The 25,007-nt window shown below is 32.7% G+C and overlaps 1 protein-coding gene across 1 annotated transcript in view; it reads right to left on the reverse strand.

The window, feature by feature from the left end:
* Positions 1-25,007, reverse strand: part of Atrx (ATRX chromatin remodeler) — a 235,153-nt gene that overhangs the window by 112,346 nt on the left and 97,800 nt on the right. The window contains 4 exon segments of the mRNA XM_047535184.1: positions 1,891-1,988; positions 7,797-7,973; positions 8,570-8,703; positions 18,645-18,717. Of these exon segments, the coding sequence (XP_047391140.1) occupies positions 1,891-1,988; positions 7,797-7,973; positions 8,570-8,703; positions 18,645-18,717 (482 nt within the window).

The raw sequence follows: 25,007 nt of genomic DNA on the forward strand, positions 1-25,007 counted from the left end.
ATGCTTTACTACTGAGATATATTCCCAGTCCTTTTTACTTTTTATTTTGACACAGGATCTCAGTTAAGTTGCTGAGGCTGGTACTGAACTTACTATCCTCCTGCCTCAGCCTCCCTAGTTGCAAAGATTATAGGCATGTGCCACAACATTTGGCAAAAATAGGTATTTGAAGAGGTATCTGTACATCAGTGTTCATATTAGCATTACTTACAACAGATGAAATGTAGACACAAACCAAGTGCCCATAAATGGATAAATAGATAAACAAAATGTGGTATATACATACAACAGAACATTACTCAGTCTTATAAATGAAGTTATTCTGATACATGCTACAATATGGATGAACCTTCAAAACATGATGTTAAAGAAGTCAGTAACAAATGACAGATACTGTATGAGGCAAACTCATAAGACAGAAAGTAGAATAGCAGATGGCAGAGGAATGGGAAAAGGGATAAAGGAGAATTATTATTTGAGTCCAGAATTTCTGTTGTAAGATAAAAAAAGTTCAGGACATAGGCTAAAAAGAAGACAATGTATTTAACACTAAACTACAAAATTAAAGGGTTGCGATGGTAAATTTTATGATATGTATATCTTATGATAATTTAAAAAATAATGAAGTGGGCTGGCAACAGAATTCAGTCATAGAGCATTTGTGCAAATGCTCTACCCAGGTTGGATTCCAGCACTGAAAAACAAACAAAAACACAGACATAATGAAGTGCTTATATAGGCTACAACATGGTCGAACCTTGGAAACATTATTCTAAGTGAAAGAATTCATTCAAACATAGAACACAAATTGTATGAACTATGCATATGAAATATCCAGAAACAAATTCATAGAAATAAAAAGATTAGTATTTATTAGGAGACTGGGAAAGAAGAATAAAAAATGACTGCTAATGGATACAGAGTTTCTTACAGCAGTGATGAAAATATTCTGAAATCAGATGGTTAGCAATGGTTGTATAACTTTGCACGTTTTAAAGACTATATTCTACACTGTAAAATGCTGAGTATCATTTTATGTGAATTATATCTCAACATTTTTAAAAAACTCTAATGGTATCTTATTGTATTTTCTTTTTTTTCTTAAAGACAAATATACTTCAGTACTGTGGACAGCCTGATAGAGATACACCTAAAAAATCTCAAATGTCTGAGAATGCATAAGCACAGATGCACATCTATGAAGACAAACATGTACACTTTCATACAAACACAAATAGTTCAGTGGCTAAACTCTAGAAGAATCATGTTATTCTAGGAGAAATAAAACAAATTTAGAATGATTAGAATTACCTAAGAATACATGAAAAAAGGAAGCCAGAATTTGGTTTAACAAGTAATCTAGATCAGTAGTTGCATATATTGAAAAACAAATACATCCTTTATACTCCAATACTAATACCAATTATTAGCATTCACTAAGCAATTACTGTTTGAAATGTAGGTAATATTATAAGCCTTTCCTATGCACTGCCCCACTTAATGCCCACAATAATAAGTAGGTTGTAATCCATAATTTTACAGATGAGGAAACTAAGGCATGAATTAGTCATACAAATAGAAAGTTCAATAGAAGAGTTTTGTGTACAGAATCTCTTATCTATCATACTATACCTTCCCTCTTGTAACAACCAAAATCTTCAGTCAGCAGTGTTTTTGCACATTGAAAAACCAAAAAGTTTAGAATATATAATTCATTTATATGTAAGATATTTACATATTTTAAATTAACAGTTTTAAAACTAGTTTCAAATAAAAATATTTCACTTTGGATTTACTGAACTTTATTGGTAATAGTAGACATTCATCACATAATCTGAAGGCATAGTCATTCAGATTAATTTCTTAAATTTTTTAAAACACAATAGACACTTACCTTGTTCTGGGTCGCTGTTCATCCTCAGATTCACTAACTTCTTCACTAACTCCTGACTCCTGAAAATCAGAATCTTCTGAATCTTCACTGCTCACTTAAAATTTAAAAAATTGAATTATTAAATATTTTATGACAGAAGCACAGTTCATTTGTCAATAACTTCATTTTATAGTATCAGCATTGGTAATACATACATAAATTAATTTTGCATCATACAGAGTATGCCAGGTAATGATTTAAACAGTATGGTTTGAACATCCCTAATTTGAAAATGTAAAATTCAAAATGTTCCAAAATCCAAAAGTTTCTAGATGTCAACATGACTTCAACAGTGAAAAATTTCATGTAACCTCATGATAAGTCAGAGTTGAAACACAGGCACACTAAGAAATACTGCATAAAACTACCTTCAAGTTATGTGTGTAAGGTACATATGAACTATGAACGAATTTCATGGTTAGACATGGGTTTGATGACCCAGATATCTCATTTATATGTGCAAATATTCCAAAATCTAAAAATACCCAACATCCCAAACAATTCTGATCCCAAGCATTTCAGATAAGGGATATTAAACCTGTATTTATGAATTTGAATGTATTTAAAATGTAATTATAAAATTATAGTTCGACATCAAAATTTAAGTATTCACTTGTATATGGATTGACCAAGTGAAAATAAGCAGTCAATAAAATACAGAATTACCAAAGGTAAATTAACAAAAAAGAAATCTTGCCATTTAAAACAAGCAAAGTAGAGTGATCAAGACTCTATCCCCAACGATAATAGCTTAAAACTACAGATGAGACACAAAAACAAACCTCTGAAGGACTCTGAAAGGGAAACCATAGCAGGCAGATTGGCAACTGCAATCAAAATCTGAAAAATGGTCCCTCTGTAAAAGAGGGAAAGGGCCAAGAGAGCTATGAGTGTCATGTGTTATTTTCTTTGTTTCCTGGGTGTGGCTGCAAAGCAGGCTGAATTAAAAACTATGCAGGGGGTGCTGACAGCGAAACTGGCAGTTTTCCAGCCATAGCACTGGTAAAAAGGAACCCTTTCTGTTTTACCTAGAGTTATCAAAAGAATCTCCAATTTTGTCCTCTAATTTCTGTTATCACAATTGTCAAAGTGACAGAGGCATATAAATTCCAGAAGACCTATCTTTCTGGTCAAAGAAAGCAGGGCAAACAAAATATGAGTATGGAACCTTTGAAAGGTGCCAGAAAGTAAAGCAGTGTTCAAATGAAAAGGGGTTCATGATGTCAGGATATAGGCTCCAACTTGAAGGAGCTCTCAATAGCCAAAGCTGGAACAATTTGAACAAGAAAATAAATTTTCTAGTAGTGGATTTCAAAAAATGATGATCTCATGGAAGCAGAGTAGAACTGTAGTTCCCAGAGGCAGGGGAGGTTAATCAGTAAGAGAAGATGGGAAGAAACTGGTCAACGGGTAAAAAATAGCTAGATAGAAGGAGTAACTTTGGTGACTACTATACAGAATGCTGATTATAGTTAACAATATTGTATCTATTTCAAAATAGCTAGGAGATTATTTTTAATTTTCTCACCACAAAGAAGTGATGTTTGAGATGGCAAATGAGCTAAATAAATATCCTGATATGATCATTACACAATGCATATATATCAAAACATCATACCATACCCTATTAATATGTAGGTACAATTATTATTTCAATTAAGAGTTCTTAAAATTAAAAAAAAAGAATCTCTAAGTTCATATTCAAATAAACAGTACAATAAGTAAATAAATTGGAGCAAACAGTTATTCCTTATAAACAATAAATGTGGAAGAAGCAAGACACAAAACCAATACTAGACAACCACAGTAATAACTGCTTCAGGCAAGATGGATGTAAAAATTAGTGTGCTTAATCACAATGAGAAATAAGGTATTTGCATAGTCTCAAAGTATTTTCTCATAAAATATTCATTACATACAAGTAGAAAAATAACATATTTTCTTTACAGTGGAAAAACTTAGCCCAGTAATCAAGGTTAATATTATCAGTAAAAAGATATACTTATAAACCCTTGATACAATGTGCTAATAGGGACACATCATCACTTCTTTTTTTTTTTCCCCTTGGAGTCCTGGGGAATCAAACCCAGCATGCATGTCAGGAAAGAGCTCTACCACTGAGCCACATTCACAGTCCACTTATGTGGTACTCTTATCAAAATGTATAACCACCTCATTTTAATAATGAAAAACATTAGACAAATACATATCAAGGAACAGTTGAAAAAAGAATGGATTAACACTATCCAAAAGCTCAGTCACAATGAATAAAAAGACTGAGAATTTATCGTAAATAAGAGTATATTAAGGAGACATTATACATTAATGCATTGGGGAGCCTGTATTGGATTGTGGAGCAGAAAAGGGATATTAGTAGAAAAACAAATGGCATTTAAATATAATAAATAACATCAGAGGGCAGAAAATATTTTATGACTTTATGTACCATATACTCTCTGTTGTACTAGTCATTTCTATTAACTTTGCCAAGGTACATATGTGGAAACAGTGAATGAATGAATATAGCTGTGTTCCAGTAAAAATTTATTTATAAAAACAGGTAGAATCAGCCAGGCACGGTGGCGCATACCTGTAATCCCTACAGCTTGTGAGGCTGAGGCAAAGGATTGTGAGTTCAAAGTCAGTCTCAGCAAAAGCAAGGCACTAAGCAACTCGGTGAGACCCTGTCTCTAATAAAATACAAAAAAGGATGGGGGAAGTGGCTCAGTGGTCAAGTGCCCCTGAGTTCAACTCCGGGTTTAAAATAAACAACAAAAACAGGCAGAATCTGGTTTGACCCACAATTGTGGTTTGCCAAAGCCTGGCTTAGTAGTACCATATCAATATTAATTTCATGGTTTTGATAATTGTACTATGATAAATGTAGGATAACAAATCAGGTAAGCCACATGAAATAAGTATATATGAACTCTGCACTATTTGTGCAACACTCTGTGAATCTAAAAATTATTTCAAAATGTAATTTTTAAAGTTCTAACTTGAATAAAACTTGATTGTTTTATTGTAGCTAAAAACAGGACATAAATACTAAAAAGAATTTTTATAACGGAGGAGGAAGAGAGGAATTAGAAACTATTTAATTGGTATAAAATTCTATTTGGAATAATAAAGTTCTGGAGATATACGGTGGTGATGCTTATGTAACAATGTTATGGCATTGAATCATATGAGTAAAAAATAGTAAATTTAAAGTAATGTATATTTTACAATAAAAAACAACAAAACAAAAAACTGCTAAAGAACAGGGAAGTTGAGAGAACTAAAAAATAAATGCTAACATGCATGCCTACATGTACACACTAATAAACCCTGAAATAAAGCATAGTTTTAAGACTAGCAATAATTTTTCATCCAATACTTAATTTTGAAAATTTGCAGGCCAAATAAAATTTTCAAAGAATTGTTCAATGAACACATGTATTCCTTTTCCTAAATTATCTTACGAAGTTTATCACATTTGCTCTGCTTCTACCTACACACACACATACCTTTCTTATACCAAACCATCTGAAATTAAATGCAAAGAAACATCATGACACATTACCCCTAAGCATAAGGATACTGTCCTAAATAAGTATCATTATCAGATCTGAAAAATTAACATAAATATATTAACAGTTATAGGCAACATTTGTAATTTCAAAATTGTTACTAAAATAATTTTGATTTTCCAATTTAAAAGAAAATTAAAGGTTCACAGGCTGTACTGTTCTTTAACTCTTTAATGAATTTCAATTTAACTTAATAGAATCATTAGACTAATAATTATTGTCTCTTGATTTCTCCCCATCCCCCAATTCAAGTTGCCAGACAACATAGATATAGCAGAGGACACAAAACTAAGAAAATCATGCAATTCGATATAACTATCAATCACTATGACCATCAAATGTAATGAGATTTTAGGACTTTTGACACTGTCCTATACAAACAATCAACAAAAAATCACCTGTGAATAAATTATCCACAGAAGCAGGCAATGGAAACATACGTCACAAAAAACTTGCGTTTTAATAAAGCAAATCTTTAATGTAATCATGGACAGCAAAGCACTCTGTATCCTGAGCTAAACTTCAGATGTAAGATCCATATTGCTCCCTTTGGTGAAGATGAACAGGAATGAATGTTACTATATAACCTGTTAAATCACTCATTTCCTTTATAGAATCTGTAATAAGAGCTTGCAGGCTAGGTACTATGGCACATGCCTATAAACCCAGAGGCTCAGGAGGCTGAAGCAAAGGGATCACAAGTCCAAAGCCAGTCTCACCAATTTAGCAAGTTACTAAGCAACTTAGTGAGCCCATTTCAAAATAAAAAAATAAAAAGGGCTAGGGATATAGCTCAGAGGTTAAGCATCCCTGGGTTCAATCCCTGGTACCATAAAAAAAAAATGAAAAATAAATGAAAAGCAAAAACATCTGTTAACAAAACACCCCTCATAGTGCTTGAACTTCTTATAATATTAATGTCTATAATTCTTACTGAAGTGCCAAAACCACTATACAGCAGGATCAGTGAGAAACTTGTAAAACATGCATGTATCTATATCCCACAACCAGAGTATGATGTAATGGGTTGCGATGGTACACAATCTTATTTTTTTTTCAAGTTTTTTTAAATTGACAGATAATGTTTGCACATATTTGTGGGGTACAGTGTAATAATTCAATACATGTATACAATGTGTGATGGTCAAATCACATCAATCAGTATTACTTTCTTTAAATATTTACTGTGTTTCGTGTTAGGAACCTTCAAACTCCTCTCTTCTACTTCTTCATAAAATACATAATGAATTATTATGAACTTTAAGTCACCCAACTGTGCTATAGAACACTAGTATTATTCTTTCTATCTAACTGTATTTTAATAAACTATTATCCAACCTCCCCTATGTCCCCTTCCTCTTCACCTTTAAACCACTAAGGATCACTATTCTACTCTACACTTTATGAAATCAACACTTCAAATTTCTACATATGAACGAAAGTATGTGGTAATTATTTTCTGTACTTGGCTTATTTTATTTAACATAATATCCTCTGGTTTCACAGGTATATTATAAAACTCTTCAACTAATTTGCATGTGTAAGCAGGCTGAAAATCATCGTACCTATGATCACCTTATTCATTTTTCTATGTTCAATACATAATATTATGTTGTCAGGAGGTAAACTCCCAATACAAAAGGACTCAAAGACTTTTCTGGGCTTTTTTGATTTTGTTTCTTAGGACTTAGTGCATGCTAGATAAGAGCTCTACCACTGAGCTCCATCCTCAGCTCTTTTTATTTCTTGTTTTGAGATGTGTCCTGCTAAGTTGTCCAGGCTGTCCTCAAAACATCCATCCTCCTGACTCAGTGTCCCAAGTCACTTGGATTACAGGTGTATACAATAGTACCCAAAAGGATCAGATGTTTAATGCAGTAAAAAAGACTGACTACATGCAAGTCAAGTTTGACGAATGAGATTGCAGAAATCTACCCAAGCCAACTGGATCTTCTGTCTTCCCATAGGAAAGTGCTTTTTATTCTTGTAGTGGTATATAATTCTATATTTTCTACATAGCTTTTAAGTATATTAACTTTTGTCACATTTATTTCTCTTTATAACCTAAATGTTTATGACCATTAAAGGTTTAAAATTGTGTTTTGTCAAGTTTCTGGATTACCATCCCACTCTTAAATTCTTTATTTCTTTGATGTAGAAGAAAAGTTCTTCCAGTGTACTGATATTCTGTTAATATCAGAGGTCACTTATTTGAACAGATACTTAAGTTTATTACTATAATTACTTATGAAACCAGTATGTTCCTTACATTCAGAATTAAAATATCTTACCCTTCCTTCTATTTCTGCCTTTGACTTCTTTATTCTCTTTAGGGTTTGTCTTTTTGTCTTCTCCAGATTCTCCATCACTCACAGTCAGTTTGTGCCTCAAAAGCCTATGTCTGTATCTTGGCTTTTTAGATTCTTCAGAATCGGAATCTGATTCAGAATTGACTTGATTTTTTGCTTCTAAATGAAGAAAATATATCAATAAAACCTTCTCCGGCCAATTTTTCCTTTAAAATGCTTTATGAAACTATGTTGTCTGTTGACAATTACCATAGTTTATGGGGAAAAAATCAGATATGTACATATACTTTGGCATCATTGGTGACGTAATCTTACACATCAGACTTGATAAATTACCGTTACTAAATATCAACAAAATATCACCAATGAGTATCATTTTTTAAATATTTTTTTAGTTGTCAATGGACCTGTATTTTATTTATATGTGGTGCTGAGGATCGAACCCAGGACCTCACAAATGCCAGGCAAACACTCTACCACTGAGCCACAACCCCAGCCCCACCAAAGAATATCATTTTAAAGCATAAAATGCTTTGCCGTAAAAATCAACTGTTTACTGATAATAACTGACGAACTAGAGTAACTTCCATGATTACTACAAGATACACAAAGAAGTAATGGTAATACAGTTTAAAATATTTTAATAAACTTTAAAATGTATCCATTAAGAAATTTCTTGGTTGGATATTCCTCAAAGACTGAACTAGTCAAGGAATCAAATTATAACATCCTTTACTTCTCTTTGGGAAGCTCACCCTCATCTCCTGGGTTTTCTTCATTTTGTTTTCCAGTTCTCTTTTTCCCTCCTTCTGGTTCATCATCTGAAGACCCATCCTCATCAGAGGAAAGATTGGCTTTAATTTCTTCTAAAAGCATCTTCTTGGCAATTCTTTAGAGTAAAAAAACAATAAAAAACTATATATTTGGGAGTGAAGTACATCAAATTGAAAACAAAAACAGAATTTTCTCTATCAAAATAGAAATAAAGGTTACCTGACATTGTAAATAAGACACTAGCAAAACCACGTTTTAATCTAAGCTGCCAAAGAACACTTTTAAAAAATGTTCTTTGCATTGACTTTTTTCTCAGTGCTATACAATTCTGCAGTATACTAAAAAAATCACAGGAAGAATATATTCTACTGACTATTTTGACCAATTATAATTTGAAGCTGCATAATCTTAGAAAGCTGTATTTGCTCTGGTGCCATCATCCAACAACTCAATGTCAGACAGGCCAAGAACAGTAAATCCACTTATCTAGACAAATGGCATTCCAAGAGAAAACTCCACAGGAGAGGTTTTAATCAACAGCAAAACATTCTTGGAGAATTAGTGTACAATACATCACTATATTATGAAATAGTGCCTCAAACAGGAGGATGATATTTCTGGACTATAATTTCAATTTACTTCATAAATCTGTTGAACAGATTAAAACAACACCAAATATTAATTACTAAAGCAATAAGGAATCTCTAGTAATATTTGAGCTAAGGCAGAGAAGAGAAGGGACATGAGCGCTATTAAATATAAAAAGCATGATGAAAGAACACAAATTACCATAAACAAGTTTTCAATTTCAGAAAAAAAATAGTGCAATATCTCTGCTCACAACAAAATTTCTCAAGATGCTCCTCCTCAAAGACCAATTTGCTAATAGAAAAATTCAAATGCTAAAAACATAAGAAAATACTTCTTTTATTACATGTAAAAATATTTCTAGCAAACTTTAATGTTCACACTAATGAAAGTTATCTGAAAATGTAAGATAAAAGAAATCAAAGATTTTTGTGCAAGACAAAGAATTTGATCCGTTTGGCTATCCTTTTGCTACATAGTAATAAATCACAGTAACCCCTTTATAAAAAGGGTCAGAAAGAAGGTGGCAAGACTCAGTCTGCCATGAGATAAGTTCTATGAGGTAAACATTCACTCTGCAATCAAAACTGACTAGCTCAGTCAAAATCTTATAGATAAGAATGTGAAATTTTTGTTATTTCTGGATTTGAAACCCCTCCTTACATTTCTTAGCATGCACTCACATTTCAATCAAGAATTCATTCAATAACAGGAAATGTTAATGCATGTTAAATCTCAATTTTGACAGGTAGAATGTTTACTGCTATTTATATTCAAAGATGCACAGCAAAGGCACCTCAACAAATTGAAGCAAACCACATCCATAAAAAGTTCAATATATGCCTTTTCATGTTCTCGCCTTCAAAATGCTGAATCAGAAATATTTACATGAAACAATTAACCAATTGCTAAAGGATGACACAGATGAGTTTGCTTTTCTGATGGTTTCTGCCCTTATTTTTATTTCAATAAAGAGGAATTAGGTCACCCCAATTTAAATATTACTGGAATTCGGCACTATAATGTTTAACTTTAAGCTTAATTTCTGGATCAGTGGTTTGCTGACCTGGACTGTACACAACACATGTCTTAAAATGGGGACTAACACTGAAGTTTAACTTTTTATCTTGCCACGAAAAAATATGAACCCAAACATGCTTAAGTTCCTAAGTCTATAAATAAGGAATATTTCCAACACATTAAAGAATAAACTGAAGTCCTTTAAACTGAATGAAAATATGTTTCTGGAGAAAATTCTCTAAAATCATCTTTAATATACACTATGTTGTCATGTCTCATAGATTAGAAAAAACTTTCTCAAACTAGTTTGGGTAATAAATTTTGGAACAAAAAATTATATGTATGTGTATAAAGTATGTGAAGTGTTTGTTACTAGACTAGAAATAGAAAAACATGGTTCATTTGTGGTTACAAGGAAATCCTGTAACATCATTTGGGTAAGGCAATAGTCAACAAAACTAAATTCAAACTCTAGCTAAATTTTAGTTCACTAACCATAATTCTGGTCGGGTACAGTGGCACCCATCTGTAAACCCAGCAATGTGGGAGGATGAGGCAGGAGGATTGCAAGCTTAAGATCAGCCTCAGCAATTTAGGGAGACCCTATCTCAAAAACAAGGAAAAAAGGCTAGGGATGTCAATTAGTTGTAAAGTGCCTCTGGATTCAATCTCCAGGACCCCGTCCCCCCATACAGAAAAAATGGATGTCTGTTTGTGTTTACAAATTCCAAAAAGTGCAAAAATTCCATACTAGCTGTAAAGATATGGTTGTTAATTATAAGAAACCATGTATTTTGTTTTCTGTTTTCAAACTCTAAACTCTGAAAAATATGTCCACTAAATGGGAGGTGAAAATATGTAAACCTATCTAATTTTCAAGTTCTGGAATTGTCAACAAACTAAGCAATACGATACATGAGATAATACAATTGGATATTAACTAATAAATGACATAATAAATGACAGAAAATGAAATCAGATCCACATACTAAGAATTACAACTCATCAACAACCTTCAGAAAGGACATAATATGTAGAATAAATCATAGTTACTTTAGAAACAGGAAAATTACAAATTTCAAAGAATGGTCATTTTTCTCCAAATCACAAGTTAAATACAGAGTGATGGAGACTCCCCAAGTTTTACAAGGCTAAGATTTCATATTTTCCCTCTAACATTTTTGACCCAGGAAGCCCTTATTTATAGCCAAGTAAATTATGAAAAAGTTAATAAAGCTGAATAATTTTGCATAAACTCTCCTGATGGCTCAAGTGTAATGTCAAAGACCTACTGCACCATAAACCTAGCCTATTATATAATCTACTATATTTCTGAATTAGAGCTTAAATTAAAGGATCTAAGGGCTGAGGCTGACCTTCAACCTGAGTAGTCAGCAAGCATGTTGAGGTGAGATGTGTCCCATCTATAAAGCCTGCTGTGAGATGCTTTAAAGGGAAACTCCACTACCTTAACTCTGGAGTCACGGGCCACAGAGACTTCAAGGACATCATCACTTGAGAACCAGCTGAGGCTGGTAAAGCATCATTTTGGAGGCCTCGGCTGGACCCGTGCTGGTATGCATGTGATGGATGTATAGTCATGATCCCTAGTTGATTCTGTTTGCTCTGAAGTTTCCTTTCTTGAGGCTTTCCAAGACGTTTCTGGGAAAATCATCCTGGCAACAAGGTACTGCCCCTGGAATCTCAATGCTCAATATTACATCTTGGGGCAGGTGTAGCATCCAAAGCAGTCACGACTCTATCAGAAGCATTAGAGGCACAGGCTGTGCCACTCTCGTGGCAGAAAACCTGGGCAGAGCCGGAGGTAATGGAGCCACTCCTCCATTTTCCTGAAAGGGAGGGAAGGGAGAGGGGGAGAAAGCAAAATAATATGGGAGGGAGGGTAAAAACCCACAAACAAACAATGATTGGAACTGGAGCATGAAAGAATAAATAGTAGGACCCCAAAACCCACACAAACTAAGTCTTCTAAATTGCATAATGAACATTAAGAGGACGCCTTATGACACCTTCAACTACTAAAGAAAGCAAAATAAAATAATAAGAAATGAGCCCAATGATACAAACAAGCAATCAGGAGGTGGGTGGGATTAGAAAGCCAAGAAAGCCCTTAGTAATTATGATCCTATCTAGTAAGGAAATAAGTAATGTCATGTTTAAGCACTCAAAATAAGAAAGAAAAGGAGACTGCCGCTTACTGATGTATAAATCAATAATTCAAAATGTTGACTTTTTAAAAAGAATCAAACAAGAGAAGAATCTCTTGTTCAAGGGAGTTTTAGAGAAACAGCCATAACAAAAGCAGCACAAAATGTTAGAGCTGGAAGAAAAGAACCTTAGATTTCAACTATGTCATTTTATAGATGAGAAAAAAGGCTGAGAGAGGGAAAATGACTTAGCCAAAGAAACAAAGCTAGTTAGTGGCAAAACCAGGAGTAGAACCTCAGATCCAATTCCCATCTACTGTTAGTTTTACTAGGCCAGTGCTACACTTATTAACTACTTTTGTACTAATGAGTGCCTGGACAAATACATAACAATCATTTATATTTTGGTACCAGGGATTGAACTCAGAGGTGCATAACCACTGAGCTATATCCCCAGCCCTTTTTAATTTTTTATAATGAGACAGGGTCTCAACTAAATTGCTAAGGGCCTCACTACATTGCTGAGGCTGGTTTTGAACTTGTGATCTTCCTGCCTCAGTCTCCTGAGTCACTGGGATTATAGGCGTGCGCCTCTGTGCCCAGCTATAATCATATTCTTAAAGATTGCACAGTTCACTGATTTCAAATTTATATATTTAGAAATGAAAAAATATCCAGATTTTAAAGATTAAAAAAATTCTAAACATCATTAGTTCAGTATGTTTCATCTCTAAAATGTATTGATGGGCCATCTGAGATACATCATATAATACTATTTTATCTTTTAAGAGGATCTGAAAACAAGTCTGAGGAAAATTGCTAAATAAAAATTACATTTTAGAAGGCCTAAATACTATGTACCTATATAAACACAACAAAATTTGTTTAAAAATTGTTTTTAGACATTCTGTGAATACTTCCACAATACAATATATATTTAACAGAATTCTGAATAAAATAAGGTTGAAACACATGCTCAATAGAGATACAAATTAATGGCTGATGTAGCAATAAAACATCATATTTTCAAGTTCATTTGTAAAACAATTCAGAGGAGTACAAGCAAGGAATGTTAAATATTTTCTGTGATAACAAGATGATAAACAACACATATATACTTCCGGTAGAGCATAAAGCTTTGTTTTAATAAATATGATGTACTAAAAGGTTATAAATTTTAAGAATAAAATATGTTCTGGAATTACTATGGAATTCTTCAAATTTTATAACAGCATATATTTTAACCTTTATATTCAAAATTAAATTCTTGGTTTAAAACTATTAAAAATATTACAAAGCCATAATGATCTATTACCAAAACTGGTAATTCATGAGATAATGATAAAGTCACCAACTAATCAAAAGCTAAACAATGATTCAAAGCATTTTTCAGTAACATGTCCTATAATATCTCTAATTAATAGGATGTAGTCCAGTTTTCTTTTTGGTGAGGATACCACGAAAATTACTATCAAATGATTTTTACAAAATCTTAGGTGTAGACAAATAAAAGCTGTATGAAATTAAGAACCCAGAGTTATTAATAATTTATACATAGGCTATGATGCTTGAATATGCCTGTATCACAAAATGTGTATCCCTTCATTTCACCAAAAATTCTAAGTTTTAGAGGAATTTTATAAGAATATATTAGCAATGAGATAAATTTAGAAAACTTCACCATATTTCAGAACTCATTCAATATTTTTATACTTGAAAAGTGAAAACAAGAAATTACTCCAAGTCACAAAACTGAGTTACATTTGCCAACACTAAAATACAAATTTTATTCTTTCTTTTTTTGTTGGAGGAAGACCTATTTCTGAAAATCTCAATATCACCAAAGAACAGGAAAACAGGAAAGAAATATTAGATATAATGTTTAAATCTGAACCAGAGGAGAAAAGTCCCCACTATTGACCACATTATCTTCCTTGCTGGGAATTCTAATACAATAGACAGTTGGTGAAAACTGCAAGCAGTTTACTCACCTACAAATATATTCTAGTTGGACACTGTGTTATATGACTTATAATACTTACCTGAACTATGTTGAAAAACTAAATTGAAAAATCTTAAAATTTCTAGATATTTAAAACCCTTACTAAAACAGAAAAAAAATACTCAATTTAAAATGCTACCTTTGTTTTTCAAATACTACAAAGAAGAATCAGAACAATTTTACTAACCAAACAATACCACCCTTAAAAACCAAAAGAAAAAACATCACAGATGTAGCAAATCTGCATAGAGAATGGATTAAAACATGTAGGAGTAGAGATGGGCATTTGGAAATGTTTAAAAAGAAGCCAGGTGGAAGTCTTATGATATACTCATGCCATAATTTTGGTGAAATCAAGTAAACAATCATTAAATATCTTCATTAGCATGAACAATATCCAGGAATCATTAATACCTTCTCAAATATGTTGGATGAACAGTACAAAGCCTTCAACAGTACGCCCACACAAGCCGGTAGAAAATAACACAATAATTTGTATATTTTATAGTTTAAAAAGCAAAACTAACATCAGATGAAAGGATAATTAGAAATTTAAAAGGCTATGATCTATTCTCACTATAATTAGGTATAACTTCTATCAAAGATGGGTGATTTCTTTGAGCAATCTCCATGTATTTTCCTTCCATGAAAAAAATTACTTAGCCCCACTCACAGAGAAATCATGAGAAAAACTGTGGAATAATACTAGAACCAAGTAACCATTCTTCAACAATAAAGTAAATGTATGTGTCTGTGTGTGCGGCACACCTGTGTCTGTGTTAGCAGGAAAGGTATCCATATAGAACTCTCTGCTTTGACTCAAAATTGGAAATAAAAAATAATGCTTGCTGAGAAAAATTTATCCATTGTGTTTTCACTCTCAAAAGCTCAATTCTAAATATTTTTCATATCCTGCAAAATATGCAAATAAGAATATTCCACAAATAATGACCCTCAACACTGATGCTACTAATTTGAACACATTATCATCACATTACTAAGGCTACTTCACTGTACAAGTATTAAATTAAAACATGAAAAAAAATCTAAATATCCCCAGTTATACTGAAAACATAAAAGAATCATAACGTACAGGCTGTGCAATCCTAATCAATACATCTGAAATCTGAAGTGCTCTGAAAGCTGTCAGTATTTTCAGATTAGGGATGCTCAACTGGTAAAGTCTAGGCAAACAGAATCAGATACAAAAAAAAAAAAAAAAACACTCTGACATATGAAACACTTCTGGTCTCAATCACACTGGATAAGGGATGTGTTTTAAATGCCAGCCTAATTATTAAATTGCAACCAAAATAAACATTATATGAATGGAGTCTTTTCAAAGAGGAATCAATTTAAACCCCCAACTAACAAATATTCAAGTCAAATGAAAACATTATCCTAGTAGCACTTTTGCATAACTAACTTAAATTATGTGTATAAATTTAAAATCATGACAAGCTAATTGATATTTGATATTACTGCTTTGAGAAAATACATCAATCCTAAAATAGAAAATCTAAAGTAAAATTCTCATTATATAAATTTCAAAATATAAGGATATTATTTAGACTTTTTTCTAAGAAGCTCAATAAAACCAAAGCATCAACCTATATTTTGTCATTGTTCATTAAATAAATGCAATTAAATAGAAACTAGTTCACAGCTTAGACCATTCTATCTCACGAAGGGATACCTCTACTTTCAAATACAAATGATGCTACATAATAGTATGTTAAAATTATAGAAACTTATTTATATCTACTAAAATATCCAAGATATGAATAAGTGTTTTAAATGAACTAAAAAAGCTACCAAAACCTTCAAATAGAAAAACTAAATAATCATAAATCTGTTGTAAACTTATCACTTAAGTATATATAACCATATATGTTTTGGAAATTCAAAGTATTTACTTTCTCAATGTCAGGAACATCAAAACATCCTTGACTAAAAACTAGTCTATGTATCTTGATTCTAACCAATTTTTATTAACTCTTAAGAAAAGATGCATTATAATTAAAATTAAATGCTTGAACAAGAAAAAGTTTTACACAAATTTATTGCGTCGAAATAGTTAAGCATTTGCAACAATACACTATTTACCTCTCCATAAACACCATCACTGGAAATGCATTACAATACTACTAAAAAGGCAATGAATATGAAATTTATACACAATTTTTACACAGTTACACAATTGTGTACAAATTTACACACAATTACAATATGCTACTACTAAAATACATCCCACTCAAAAAAATGTGAAATTGGAAAAATGCCAAGATGTAATCATGATCTGCAAACAAAATTTTTAAAGATGCTTAGTGCATATTCAAATAAGCTCAAATACATCATTCATACTAAAATAGTGCAAGAAGTTATTTGTATGCACATCATGACTAGATAACCCATGCATATTAGACACCTCTTTGGTATAGTGGATATTAAACAAGTTATTAATTGTATATATTATAAAAGAACATTAAACTGAGTATAATGAAAGACATGCTCAAGATAAAATTCAATTCCTCTCAAAAATACTCAACAGGGTTGTATTTTTTCATCACAAATACAAGATGGAATTAAAGATAATTTCCAATAAAATACTTGCCAGTTACAAAGAGATATGATCAGAGAACTTAGAAGATGAAAATGTCACTTATTTTTGACAAGTTCTAACACAAAAAAAATTATCATACCTTAACAACAATCTTATTTGGTGGCTAAATATAAAAGTTTTTCACTCACAGTTAAAGTAGGATAGAATGTATTTAACACTCTTAGCTTATCAGTAACATTTGGGGCCTTATATAGGAAAACAAATAGTATGTATAAGGATTTAAGCATTTTAAAAAATGAATAAAATTATAAATGGTTTTATTATCTGTGATGGAATATTAGAAAATTTAAAAACTGTATGCATTTACCATTCCATTGTGGACCCCACCTCTATTCCATGAAATAACTGGCTATATATTTTTAATTTAAAAAATAAGCAGGAAAGCAAAATCTGACTCTTTGTGTTCACGATCAAGCTCTATTTAAAAAATGTAAAATAAACCTATTCATTCATTTAAAATGTTCTGTTAGCAGAATGCTGATCTTTGCAACAAAGAAGCCTATCAGCATTAGCAAGACATAAAACAACTAAAGTAACAGCTGACCCTACAGTATTTAATACTTGGTTAATTTCATTGATAATTATGACACAAAAATTACATGGATATTTTTGTGTTTTCTTATTAGAGTTTACTGATAGGAATAAATAGATGTTTACTACAGTGTTCCTTAATAAAAATCATCAATTCTACTATACATTTTTGGTGTTAGAATTAATCAGAGAAAATGACATTCACCCTATTCATTTGAGAGGTAGAAAACTGGCAAAACAAGTTACAGCCCAAAATTGCTTAGTTGGTAGAAACATTAGAGGTAAGATACCCTTACCCCTGTTATTCCAATTCCATTCACTAAATCACTCTATCTTTGTGATTGGAGGTTATGATTGGGTGTGTGCCAAAGTACACAAAATGTTTTAAAACACATATAGAAACACTGTGGTTATATTCTTTAATACCTGTTTTCTTTATTCTTTACTGGTATGACAGGAGTATGTCCTATTTTTTTTCCCTTCTCCCAGCCATCCCTTAGTTAAGTAAAACTTTACAGGCTACACTGTTTACATTTATACCTATTGTCTTATTACACTTAATGGTACCATATGTATCTACCTCCATTTTCTTTGAAAAATGGTTAAAATCTAAATCAATCTAGATCCCTGTACATTGATACTTATTTTGAAAGCAATTTCTTAATCTTAACTGAGTTATCACCTTTTTATCAGTCTTGACAGGTCTTAAGAAATAGGATCACCAAATTCACTGAATGACAATTAAGAACAATAACCAAATATAGAGAGATGTCTGTTGTTACCAATTTATTGAGATATGATTCACTTTCATCAAAAATCTGTAAAAATTAAAATAGTCTCAAAAATTATCACAGTTTACACGAAAACACAAAATTGACAGTTCTGTATTTATAACACACCCTATGCTAGGTGTGTTAATACTTATATTTATTTTCTCTTAAGGTTTCTGAGTTTTAGCCCATTTTCTGGACTTTCTTTCAAACTTGCAGGAAGACTGTGAGTGAGTCTTTCTAAGGCAGGCACTCCTGGTTTTTACAACCTGCTTGCTGTTCCGTTGCTGCTGTTTGCGCCCACGCCTAGGGTGTGTTATAATCTTTTTTAAGTCCTTACAGATGGAATCATACCTATTCTCAGGATCATTGTCGTCGTCATCATCATCCACTGTGACAGGCACTGATTTAGATAAGGCTTCATCTCCTTGGGGGAAAAAGTTTATTTCAAATTAGCTTTAAATGATCTATATAAGTAAAACACTAAAATAAAAGTGAAAGCCCAAATTTCTAAAGCAAACTAGTATGTTCTAACCACTACTCTGGAATACAAAACATGAGAAATAGAATGTTTATGGAAAGTGTAGTACAAAATTTATAAAATTTATAAGTGCCATAAGCAAAATGATAAATAGTAAAGTGTTAAAAATTTCAATGTTCCTTCTTAGATTACAGGGTATGTGTCTGCTTGTTTGTTTTGGAAATTGAACCCAGGGTTTTGTGCCTAACAGGCAATGAGCTATATAACACTGAAGTACCCCAGCCCAGAAGAAGTTTTATAGTCAACTCTCCTAAGTAACAATTCTATATTAATTGCTATCATTAATATAAGTGTCTTGTTGAAATAGCCTTTGTACTGGCCCATTTGAAGTTTTAAGTTAACAGGTATCCAATTTATACTGCAGCTCTGAAGAAAAGCAAAACTGCTTTCAGTATTTTGGTAGTACCACATAATTTAAAAATATATTTGAATTTATATGATATCCCTGACTTGAATTATCCAAAACTTATTTCCTTACAAAATTCTGTATTTCTACTCTGTGATTAAAAATATAAAGATATGTGAGCTGGGGATGTGATAAGTGGTACAATACTTGCCTGGTATGAAAGAGGCCCTCAGTTCAATCCCCAGCACCACAAAAAGAAAAAAAATCCTAAAGACATTAAAATTGCATGTTAAGAAAACAAAACTAAATGAAAACATTCTATCCCCTTTTTGGCCTCCACGTAAAATAATGAGCACATATAAAACTAGTAAAATCTGAATAAATCTTTAGTTTCCCAGTTTCAATATTTTACTAGTTATACAAAAAATTAGCAATGAGGGGCACTAAGTAAAAGGGTATCTGAGACTCTCCTGTACAATATATTTTGTTTGTTACTTTTTTTTTTTTACAAAGTCCTATGGATCTATAATTATTCCAAAATAAGTTTTAAAATGGTGAAGAAAGACAAGATACACAGATGAATTAATAGAAGGATATTTAGAAATGCCATCAATATAATAAAATGTTAATGGCAAAACTTTTCAATAATTTTAAATTTTCCATAATAAAATATTGGGAGGAAATGGAGGAAAATATCTATAAAGGACATTGACACTGAATTGGGGAACAAGGTCAGTGGAAAAGCTCTTGCCTAGCATGCACAAAGTCTCTGTTTTGTGTTCCAGCACTGCACCCAAAAAAGACACAGGCACCTACAGTTTCAGGATAGATAATATACTAAATATCTGAAGGTAAAAATAAATCTCACAGTATCCCAGCGAAATATCTCAAACAGATCAATCTTCAAATGAATTATTACTAATTAATATTATTGCCACTCCCTCTCTACTCCATCTCTCAAAATTTGATCTATTCTTCAGAGTCAAGTTCAAATAGTACCTGTTGCTTTCCCTGCTAATATTTAAACAGCTCACGTGCCAGTTACCACACAGTCCTATTTTGTTTTATATCCTTATTCTGTTAATTTTTGTTTACTTTTGAGACAGGGTCTGGCTATGTTGCCCCGACTAGATCTGGACTCCTTGGCTCATGCACCTCCTTCCTCAGACTACTGAGTAGCTAGGATTTTCTGGAATGTACCCTATACTCAACTCTTTTAGTACCTTTAAAATAATAGTGATGATAATAATTTGTCTATCTCTGTCTTGCATTCAATTGTAAACTCCTAGGACCATGTTTGTCATCTTGGTTGCTCAGGCCATTCCCAATCCCTGATTTCTATGAAAATATTACTTGTCACAGGATATCTGAATATTGCAGAATTAATTGGAAACCTCTGAACTCATTGGGGAAAGGGTTTATTAAGGTCTCCTAAAACTGTTGCCTAAAACTAAATTTGACATATTACACAAATACATAGATTCAGCATACTTTTGAGTATGCAACTTTTTTTTTTGGTACCAGGGACTGAACCCAGGGGCAGTTAACCATTAAGCAACATTCCCAGTCCTTTTGATTTTGAGACAGGGTCTCACTAATTTGCTTAAGACCTCACTGAGTTGGTAGGGCTGGCTTTGAACTTGCAATTCTCCTGCCTCAGCCTCCTAAGCTGCTCAGATTACAGGTATTGCACCACTGCACCCAGAAAAAATAAACTCAAGGAATACATTTATCATTGACCCACACCCAAACATATCTTTGAAAAGTAGTACTTTTTACATAGGGCTTATTTTCATGCCCTTCACATTCTTTTCTGCTTAAGTATTTCTATTGACAAAGTCTGTTTAACATTTAATTTTACTTATTCTTGTTATTTTCTACATTTATTTATTTTTATGTGGTGGCTAAGAATAGAACCTAGTGCTTCACATATGCTAGGCAAGCACTCTACCACTGAGCTACAATCACAGTCCCCCAAAACCCAGTTTTTGATGGGTAAATTTACAAATCAAATTCATCTTTTTTTGTCCAAAGTTATCTGCTTATTCTCAAGAAATATCCAGGGAAAAAATCCACCCCCCGAAAAAAATCCCAAACAAGGCTTATTCCAAGAAACACTTGAAGGACTGGCCATTTGTTGAAGCGGTAGATTCTCAAGGTTTCTCTGCATATATAGCAAAGAAAAAGTTAATCACCTAATCGTCCCACTGATCCATCAGATCAAAGTTATATAAATTGAAATGGAACACAACGGTCTAGACAAATGTTGAGTTAATGGATTACTGAGAAACACTTCCTTTAAGTATTTGCCGTATGCTACCATCTCTTCTTCAGGTTTAATGAGTAGATTTGACTTACTATACTAAGTATTAAAAGTCCAAACATAATAGAAATGAAAGTGTCAAACTTAGTGACATTTTAGGAAATGAAAGGTAGTAAAATATTTTAAATCGAACATGTTGGTTTACCAGGGAAGTTGTTTTAATCACAGAAACCAATTCTAAAAAGTTTAAGATTAGTTTAACAGCCTAAAATATGCAAATGGGAAAGTTTCATACAAATAATTACATTTTTATTTTTTGGCAGTGCTGGGGATTAAACCCAGGGTCTTGTGCTTGACAGGCAAGCACTCTAACAACTGAGTTACATCCCCAGTCCAACATTATTCTTATAGCTAATCCTTAATAAAGTTTTTCCCAAGTGACCTAATAGCTAAAACACTGATTTGCTATCAAAGTTAACTATTAGATTCTTTCTATATCTTTCTTTTCTTTTTTTTTTTGGTATCAGTGATTGAAACCAGGATCACTTAACCACTGTGCCCATATCCCCAGTCCACTGTTTATGATTTATGATGAAACAGAGTATTGTTAAGTCCTTAGGGTATCACTAAGGTTCTGAGGCTGGCGTTGAGCTTGCAATCATCCTCCTTCGGTCTTCCAAGTCACTTGGATTACAGGTATGTACCACCGCACCTGGCTAGATTCTGTATTTTTAATATAAGGCCACAATCCTTTATATATACTTCTGAAACTTACATAATTCTTAGTTGAAAAAGTTTTTGTGCAATACTACCAACACTCAACTAGGTAGCAAACTTGATCTGAAGTTTTTTTTCCTCTAAGTATGAATGTTTAATGCGTGGTTTACTTTTTATTTTTATTGGTACTGGGGATCCCCCAAGGTCAAACACGTTAGGATATGCTCTACTTCTGAGTTACATCCAAGCCCTTTTTGATTTCAAGACAGAGTCTTGCTAAGTTTCAAACCTAGCCTCGATTTTGAGATCTTCCTTCCTCAGTCTCCTGAATAGCTGCGATTACAGGTATGCACTATGGCACCTAGGCTGTTCAAATGTTTTACCTCAGAAACACTGTTTAACAATTCACAATAGCCAAATTATAGAACCAGTCTACATGTCCATCAATGGATGAATGGATAAATAAAATGTATATATGAATAATGGGGTTTTATTTGGTCAAAAAGAATGAAGTTGTCATTTGCAGGGAAAAAAAAATGGATGGAACTTGATAGCTTTATGTGAAGTGAAAAAAGTCAAACTCAGAAAAGTCAAGGGTCATATGTTTTCTCTCATATGTGGAAGCTAGAAAGGAAAAAGGAAAAGAAAGGTAAAGGAGGATTCTCAAGAAAACTGAAGGGAGATCAGTAAAATAGATGAAAGGGACCAGGGGAAGGAGGAGGAAAGACAAAGGGGAAATACTGGTAAACTACATTGACAAATTATATTGTTATATAACATACATCTATAAATATGTAATACTGAATCCCATTACTATGTTTAATTATAATACAACAACAAAAACATGAAAAAGAAATATTATGAGTTTCATTACATGGTGTCACATCACATCTCAAAGGAACTTTTATAAAATATATGGCAGCAACTCTGTATTATCTTGCTAAAAACCAAAAATTTGTAAATTTTGAAATACGTTAAGCTTACAGAATTTCAGTCAAGAGATAAGGACCCATAGTTACAATATCCATATCAGCAGAGTTCCATCTAAGGACCTGATGATATATTATAGAAGTAAATTGAAGTGTACACCATACATAGCAAACTTTGTTCTTAAATCAAGTCAGATAAATGCTCCATAACAGAAATAAAATGTTTTATTAAAAAATAATATCCAAGGACTGGAAACATAGCTCATCAGTAGAATGTTTCTGAGCATGTGCAAACCCTGGATTCCATCCTTAGCACCACAAAAAAGATTCAACTTAATTTTTAACATTAAAATTCAACTGGGGGCTGGGGTTGTGTCTCAGTGACAGAGCACTTGCCTAGCATGCGTGAGGCACTGGTTTCGATCCCTAGCACCACATTAAAAAACTAAATAAATAAAGGTACTGCATCCATCTACAAATAAAAATATTTTTTAAAAATTCAACTGGGATAAATGGGAAATGCCAACATAAAAACCTAGGTGCACTTCAACAGATGAATGGATAAAGAAAATGTGGTATATATACACAATGGAATATTTCTCAGCCATAACAAAAGAACAAAATTATGGCATTTGTCAGTAAATGGATGGAACTGGAGAATATCATGCTAAGTGAAACAAGCCAATCACAAAAAACCAAAGGTCTAATGTTTTCTGTGACATGCAGATGCTAATTTCACAATGGGGGAGGGAGTTAAGGAAGAATAGAAGTACTTTGGATTAGAAGAGAGGAAGGAAGGGAAGAGAGGGGGAATAGGAAAGACAGTAGAATGAATCAGACATTACTATCCTAAGTGCACATATGATTACATGACCAATGTAATTCTACATCATGTACAACCGTAAGAATGAGAAACTATATTCTGCATATGTATAATATGTCAAAACACATTCTACTGTCATGTATAGCTAATTAGAACAAATGTAAAAATGACATGTGGAAAGAGGAAAAAAGAAAATTTTTAAATTTCATCCTATGTTGGAACATAGTTTTATGTGCAACTTACTTTATAAAAATGTATAAATAGGGCTGGGGACATAGCTCAGTTGGTAGAGTGGTTGCCTTGCAAGCATCAAAGCCCTTGGTTCAATTCCCAGCACCACCAAAAAAAAAAAAAAGTGTAAATATATTGAGTATTGCCATGCCTATAATCCCAGCTACTCGAGGCTGAGGCAGGATGCTTGCAAATTGAATGCCAGCCTACGGGACTTAGCAAGACCCTGTCTCAAAAATAAAAACTCACAGAGGCTGGGTATATGGCTCAGGGGGAGAGTACACTGCCCCCGCCACACATACACACCAAAAGATTTGGATAGTGGTATTCTATGCCTATAATCCTAGCAACTCAGAAAGCTGAAGCAGGAGGATACCAAGTTCAAGGCCAGTCTCAGCCAGACCCTAAGCAACTTAGCAAGATGCTGTCTTGCTAAAAAGGGCTAGGGAAATAGCTCAGTGTTAAAGCACCCCTGGGTTCAACCCTAGTACCTCCCCATCAAAATCAAAGTACCCCCAGTTAACAAACAGGTCTTACTAAAAACATAAATGATACAAGCAAACAGTCCACATTTATTATACAAGTAATGTTTAAAAAGAAATGTAATAATGATTAAAAATTATTTTTAAAAAATGTATGTTTCAGGATGGGGTTGTGGCTCAGTGGTAGAGCACTTGCTTATTTAGTATGTGTGGGGCACTGGGTTAGAGTCTTAGCATCACATATAAATAGGTAAAATAAAGGTTCACTGACAATTAAAAAATTATTTTAAAAAAATTTATGTTTCTAGGTATCACTGACCAATTAACTCGAATCCTAATGTTCCTAATTCTCTATCTTGTCATGTTGGGGTATACCATTTACAGT

This window comes from Sciurus carolinensis, chromosome X (assembly GCF_902686445.1).
Source record: "Sciurus carolinensis chromosome X, mSciCar1.2, whole genome shotgun sequence".
In the NCBI taxonomy this organism is placed as follows: Eukaryota; Metazoa; Chordata; class Mammalia; order Rodentia; family Sciuridae; genus Sciurus; species Sciurus carolinensis.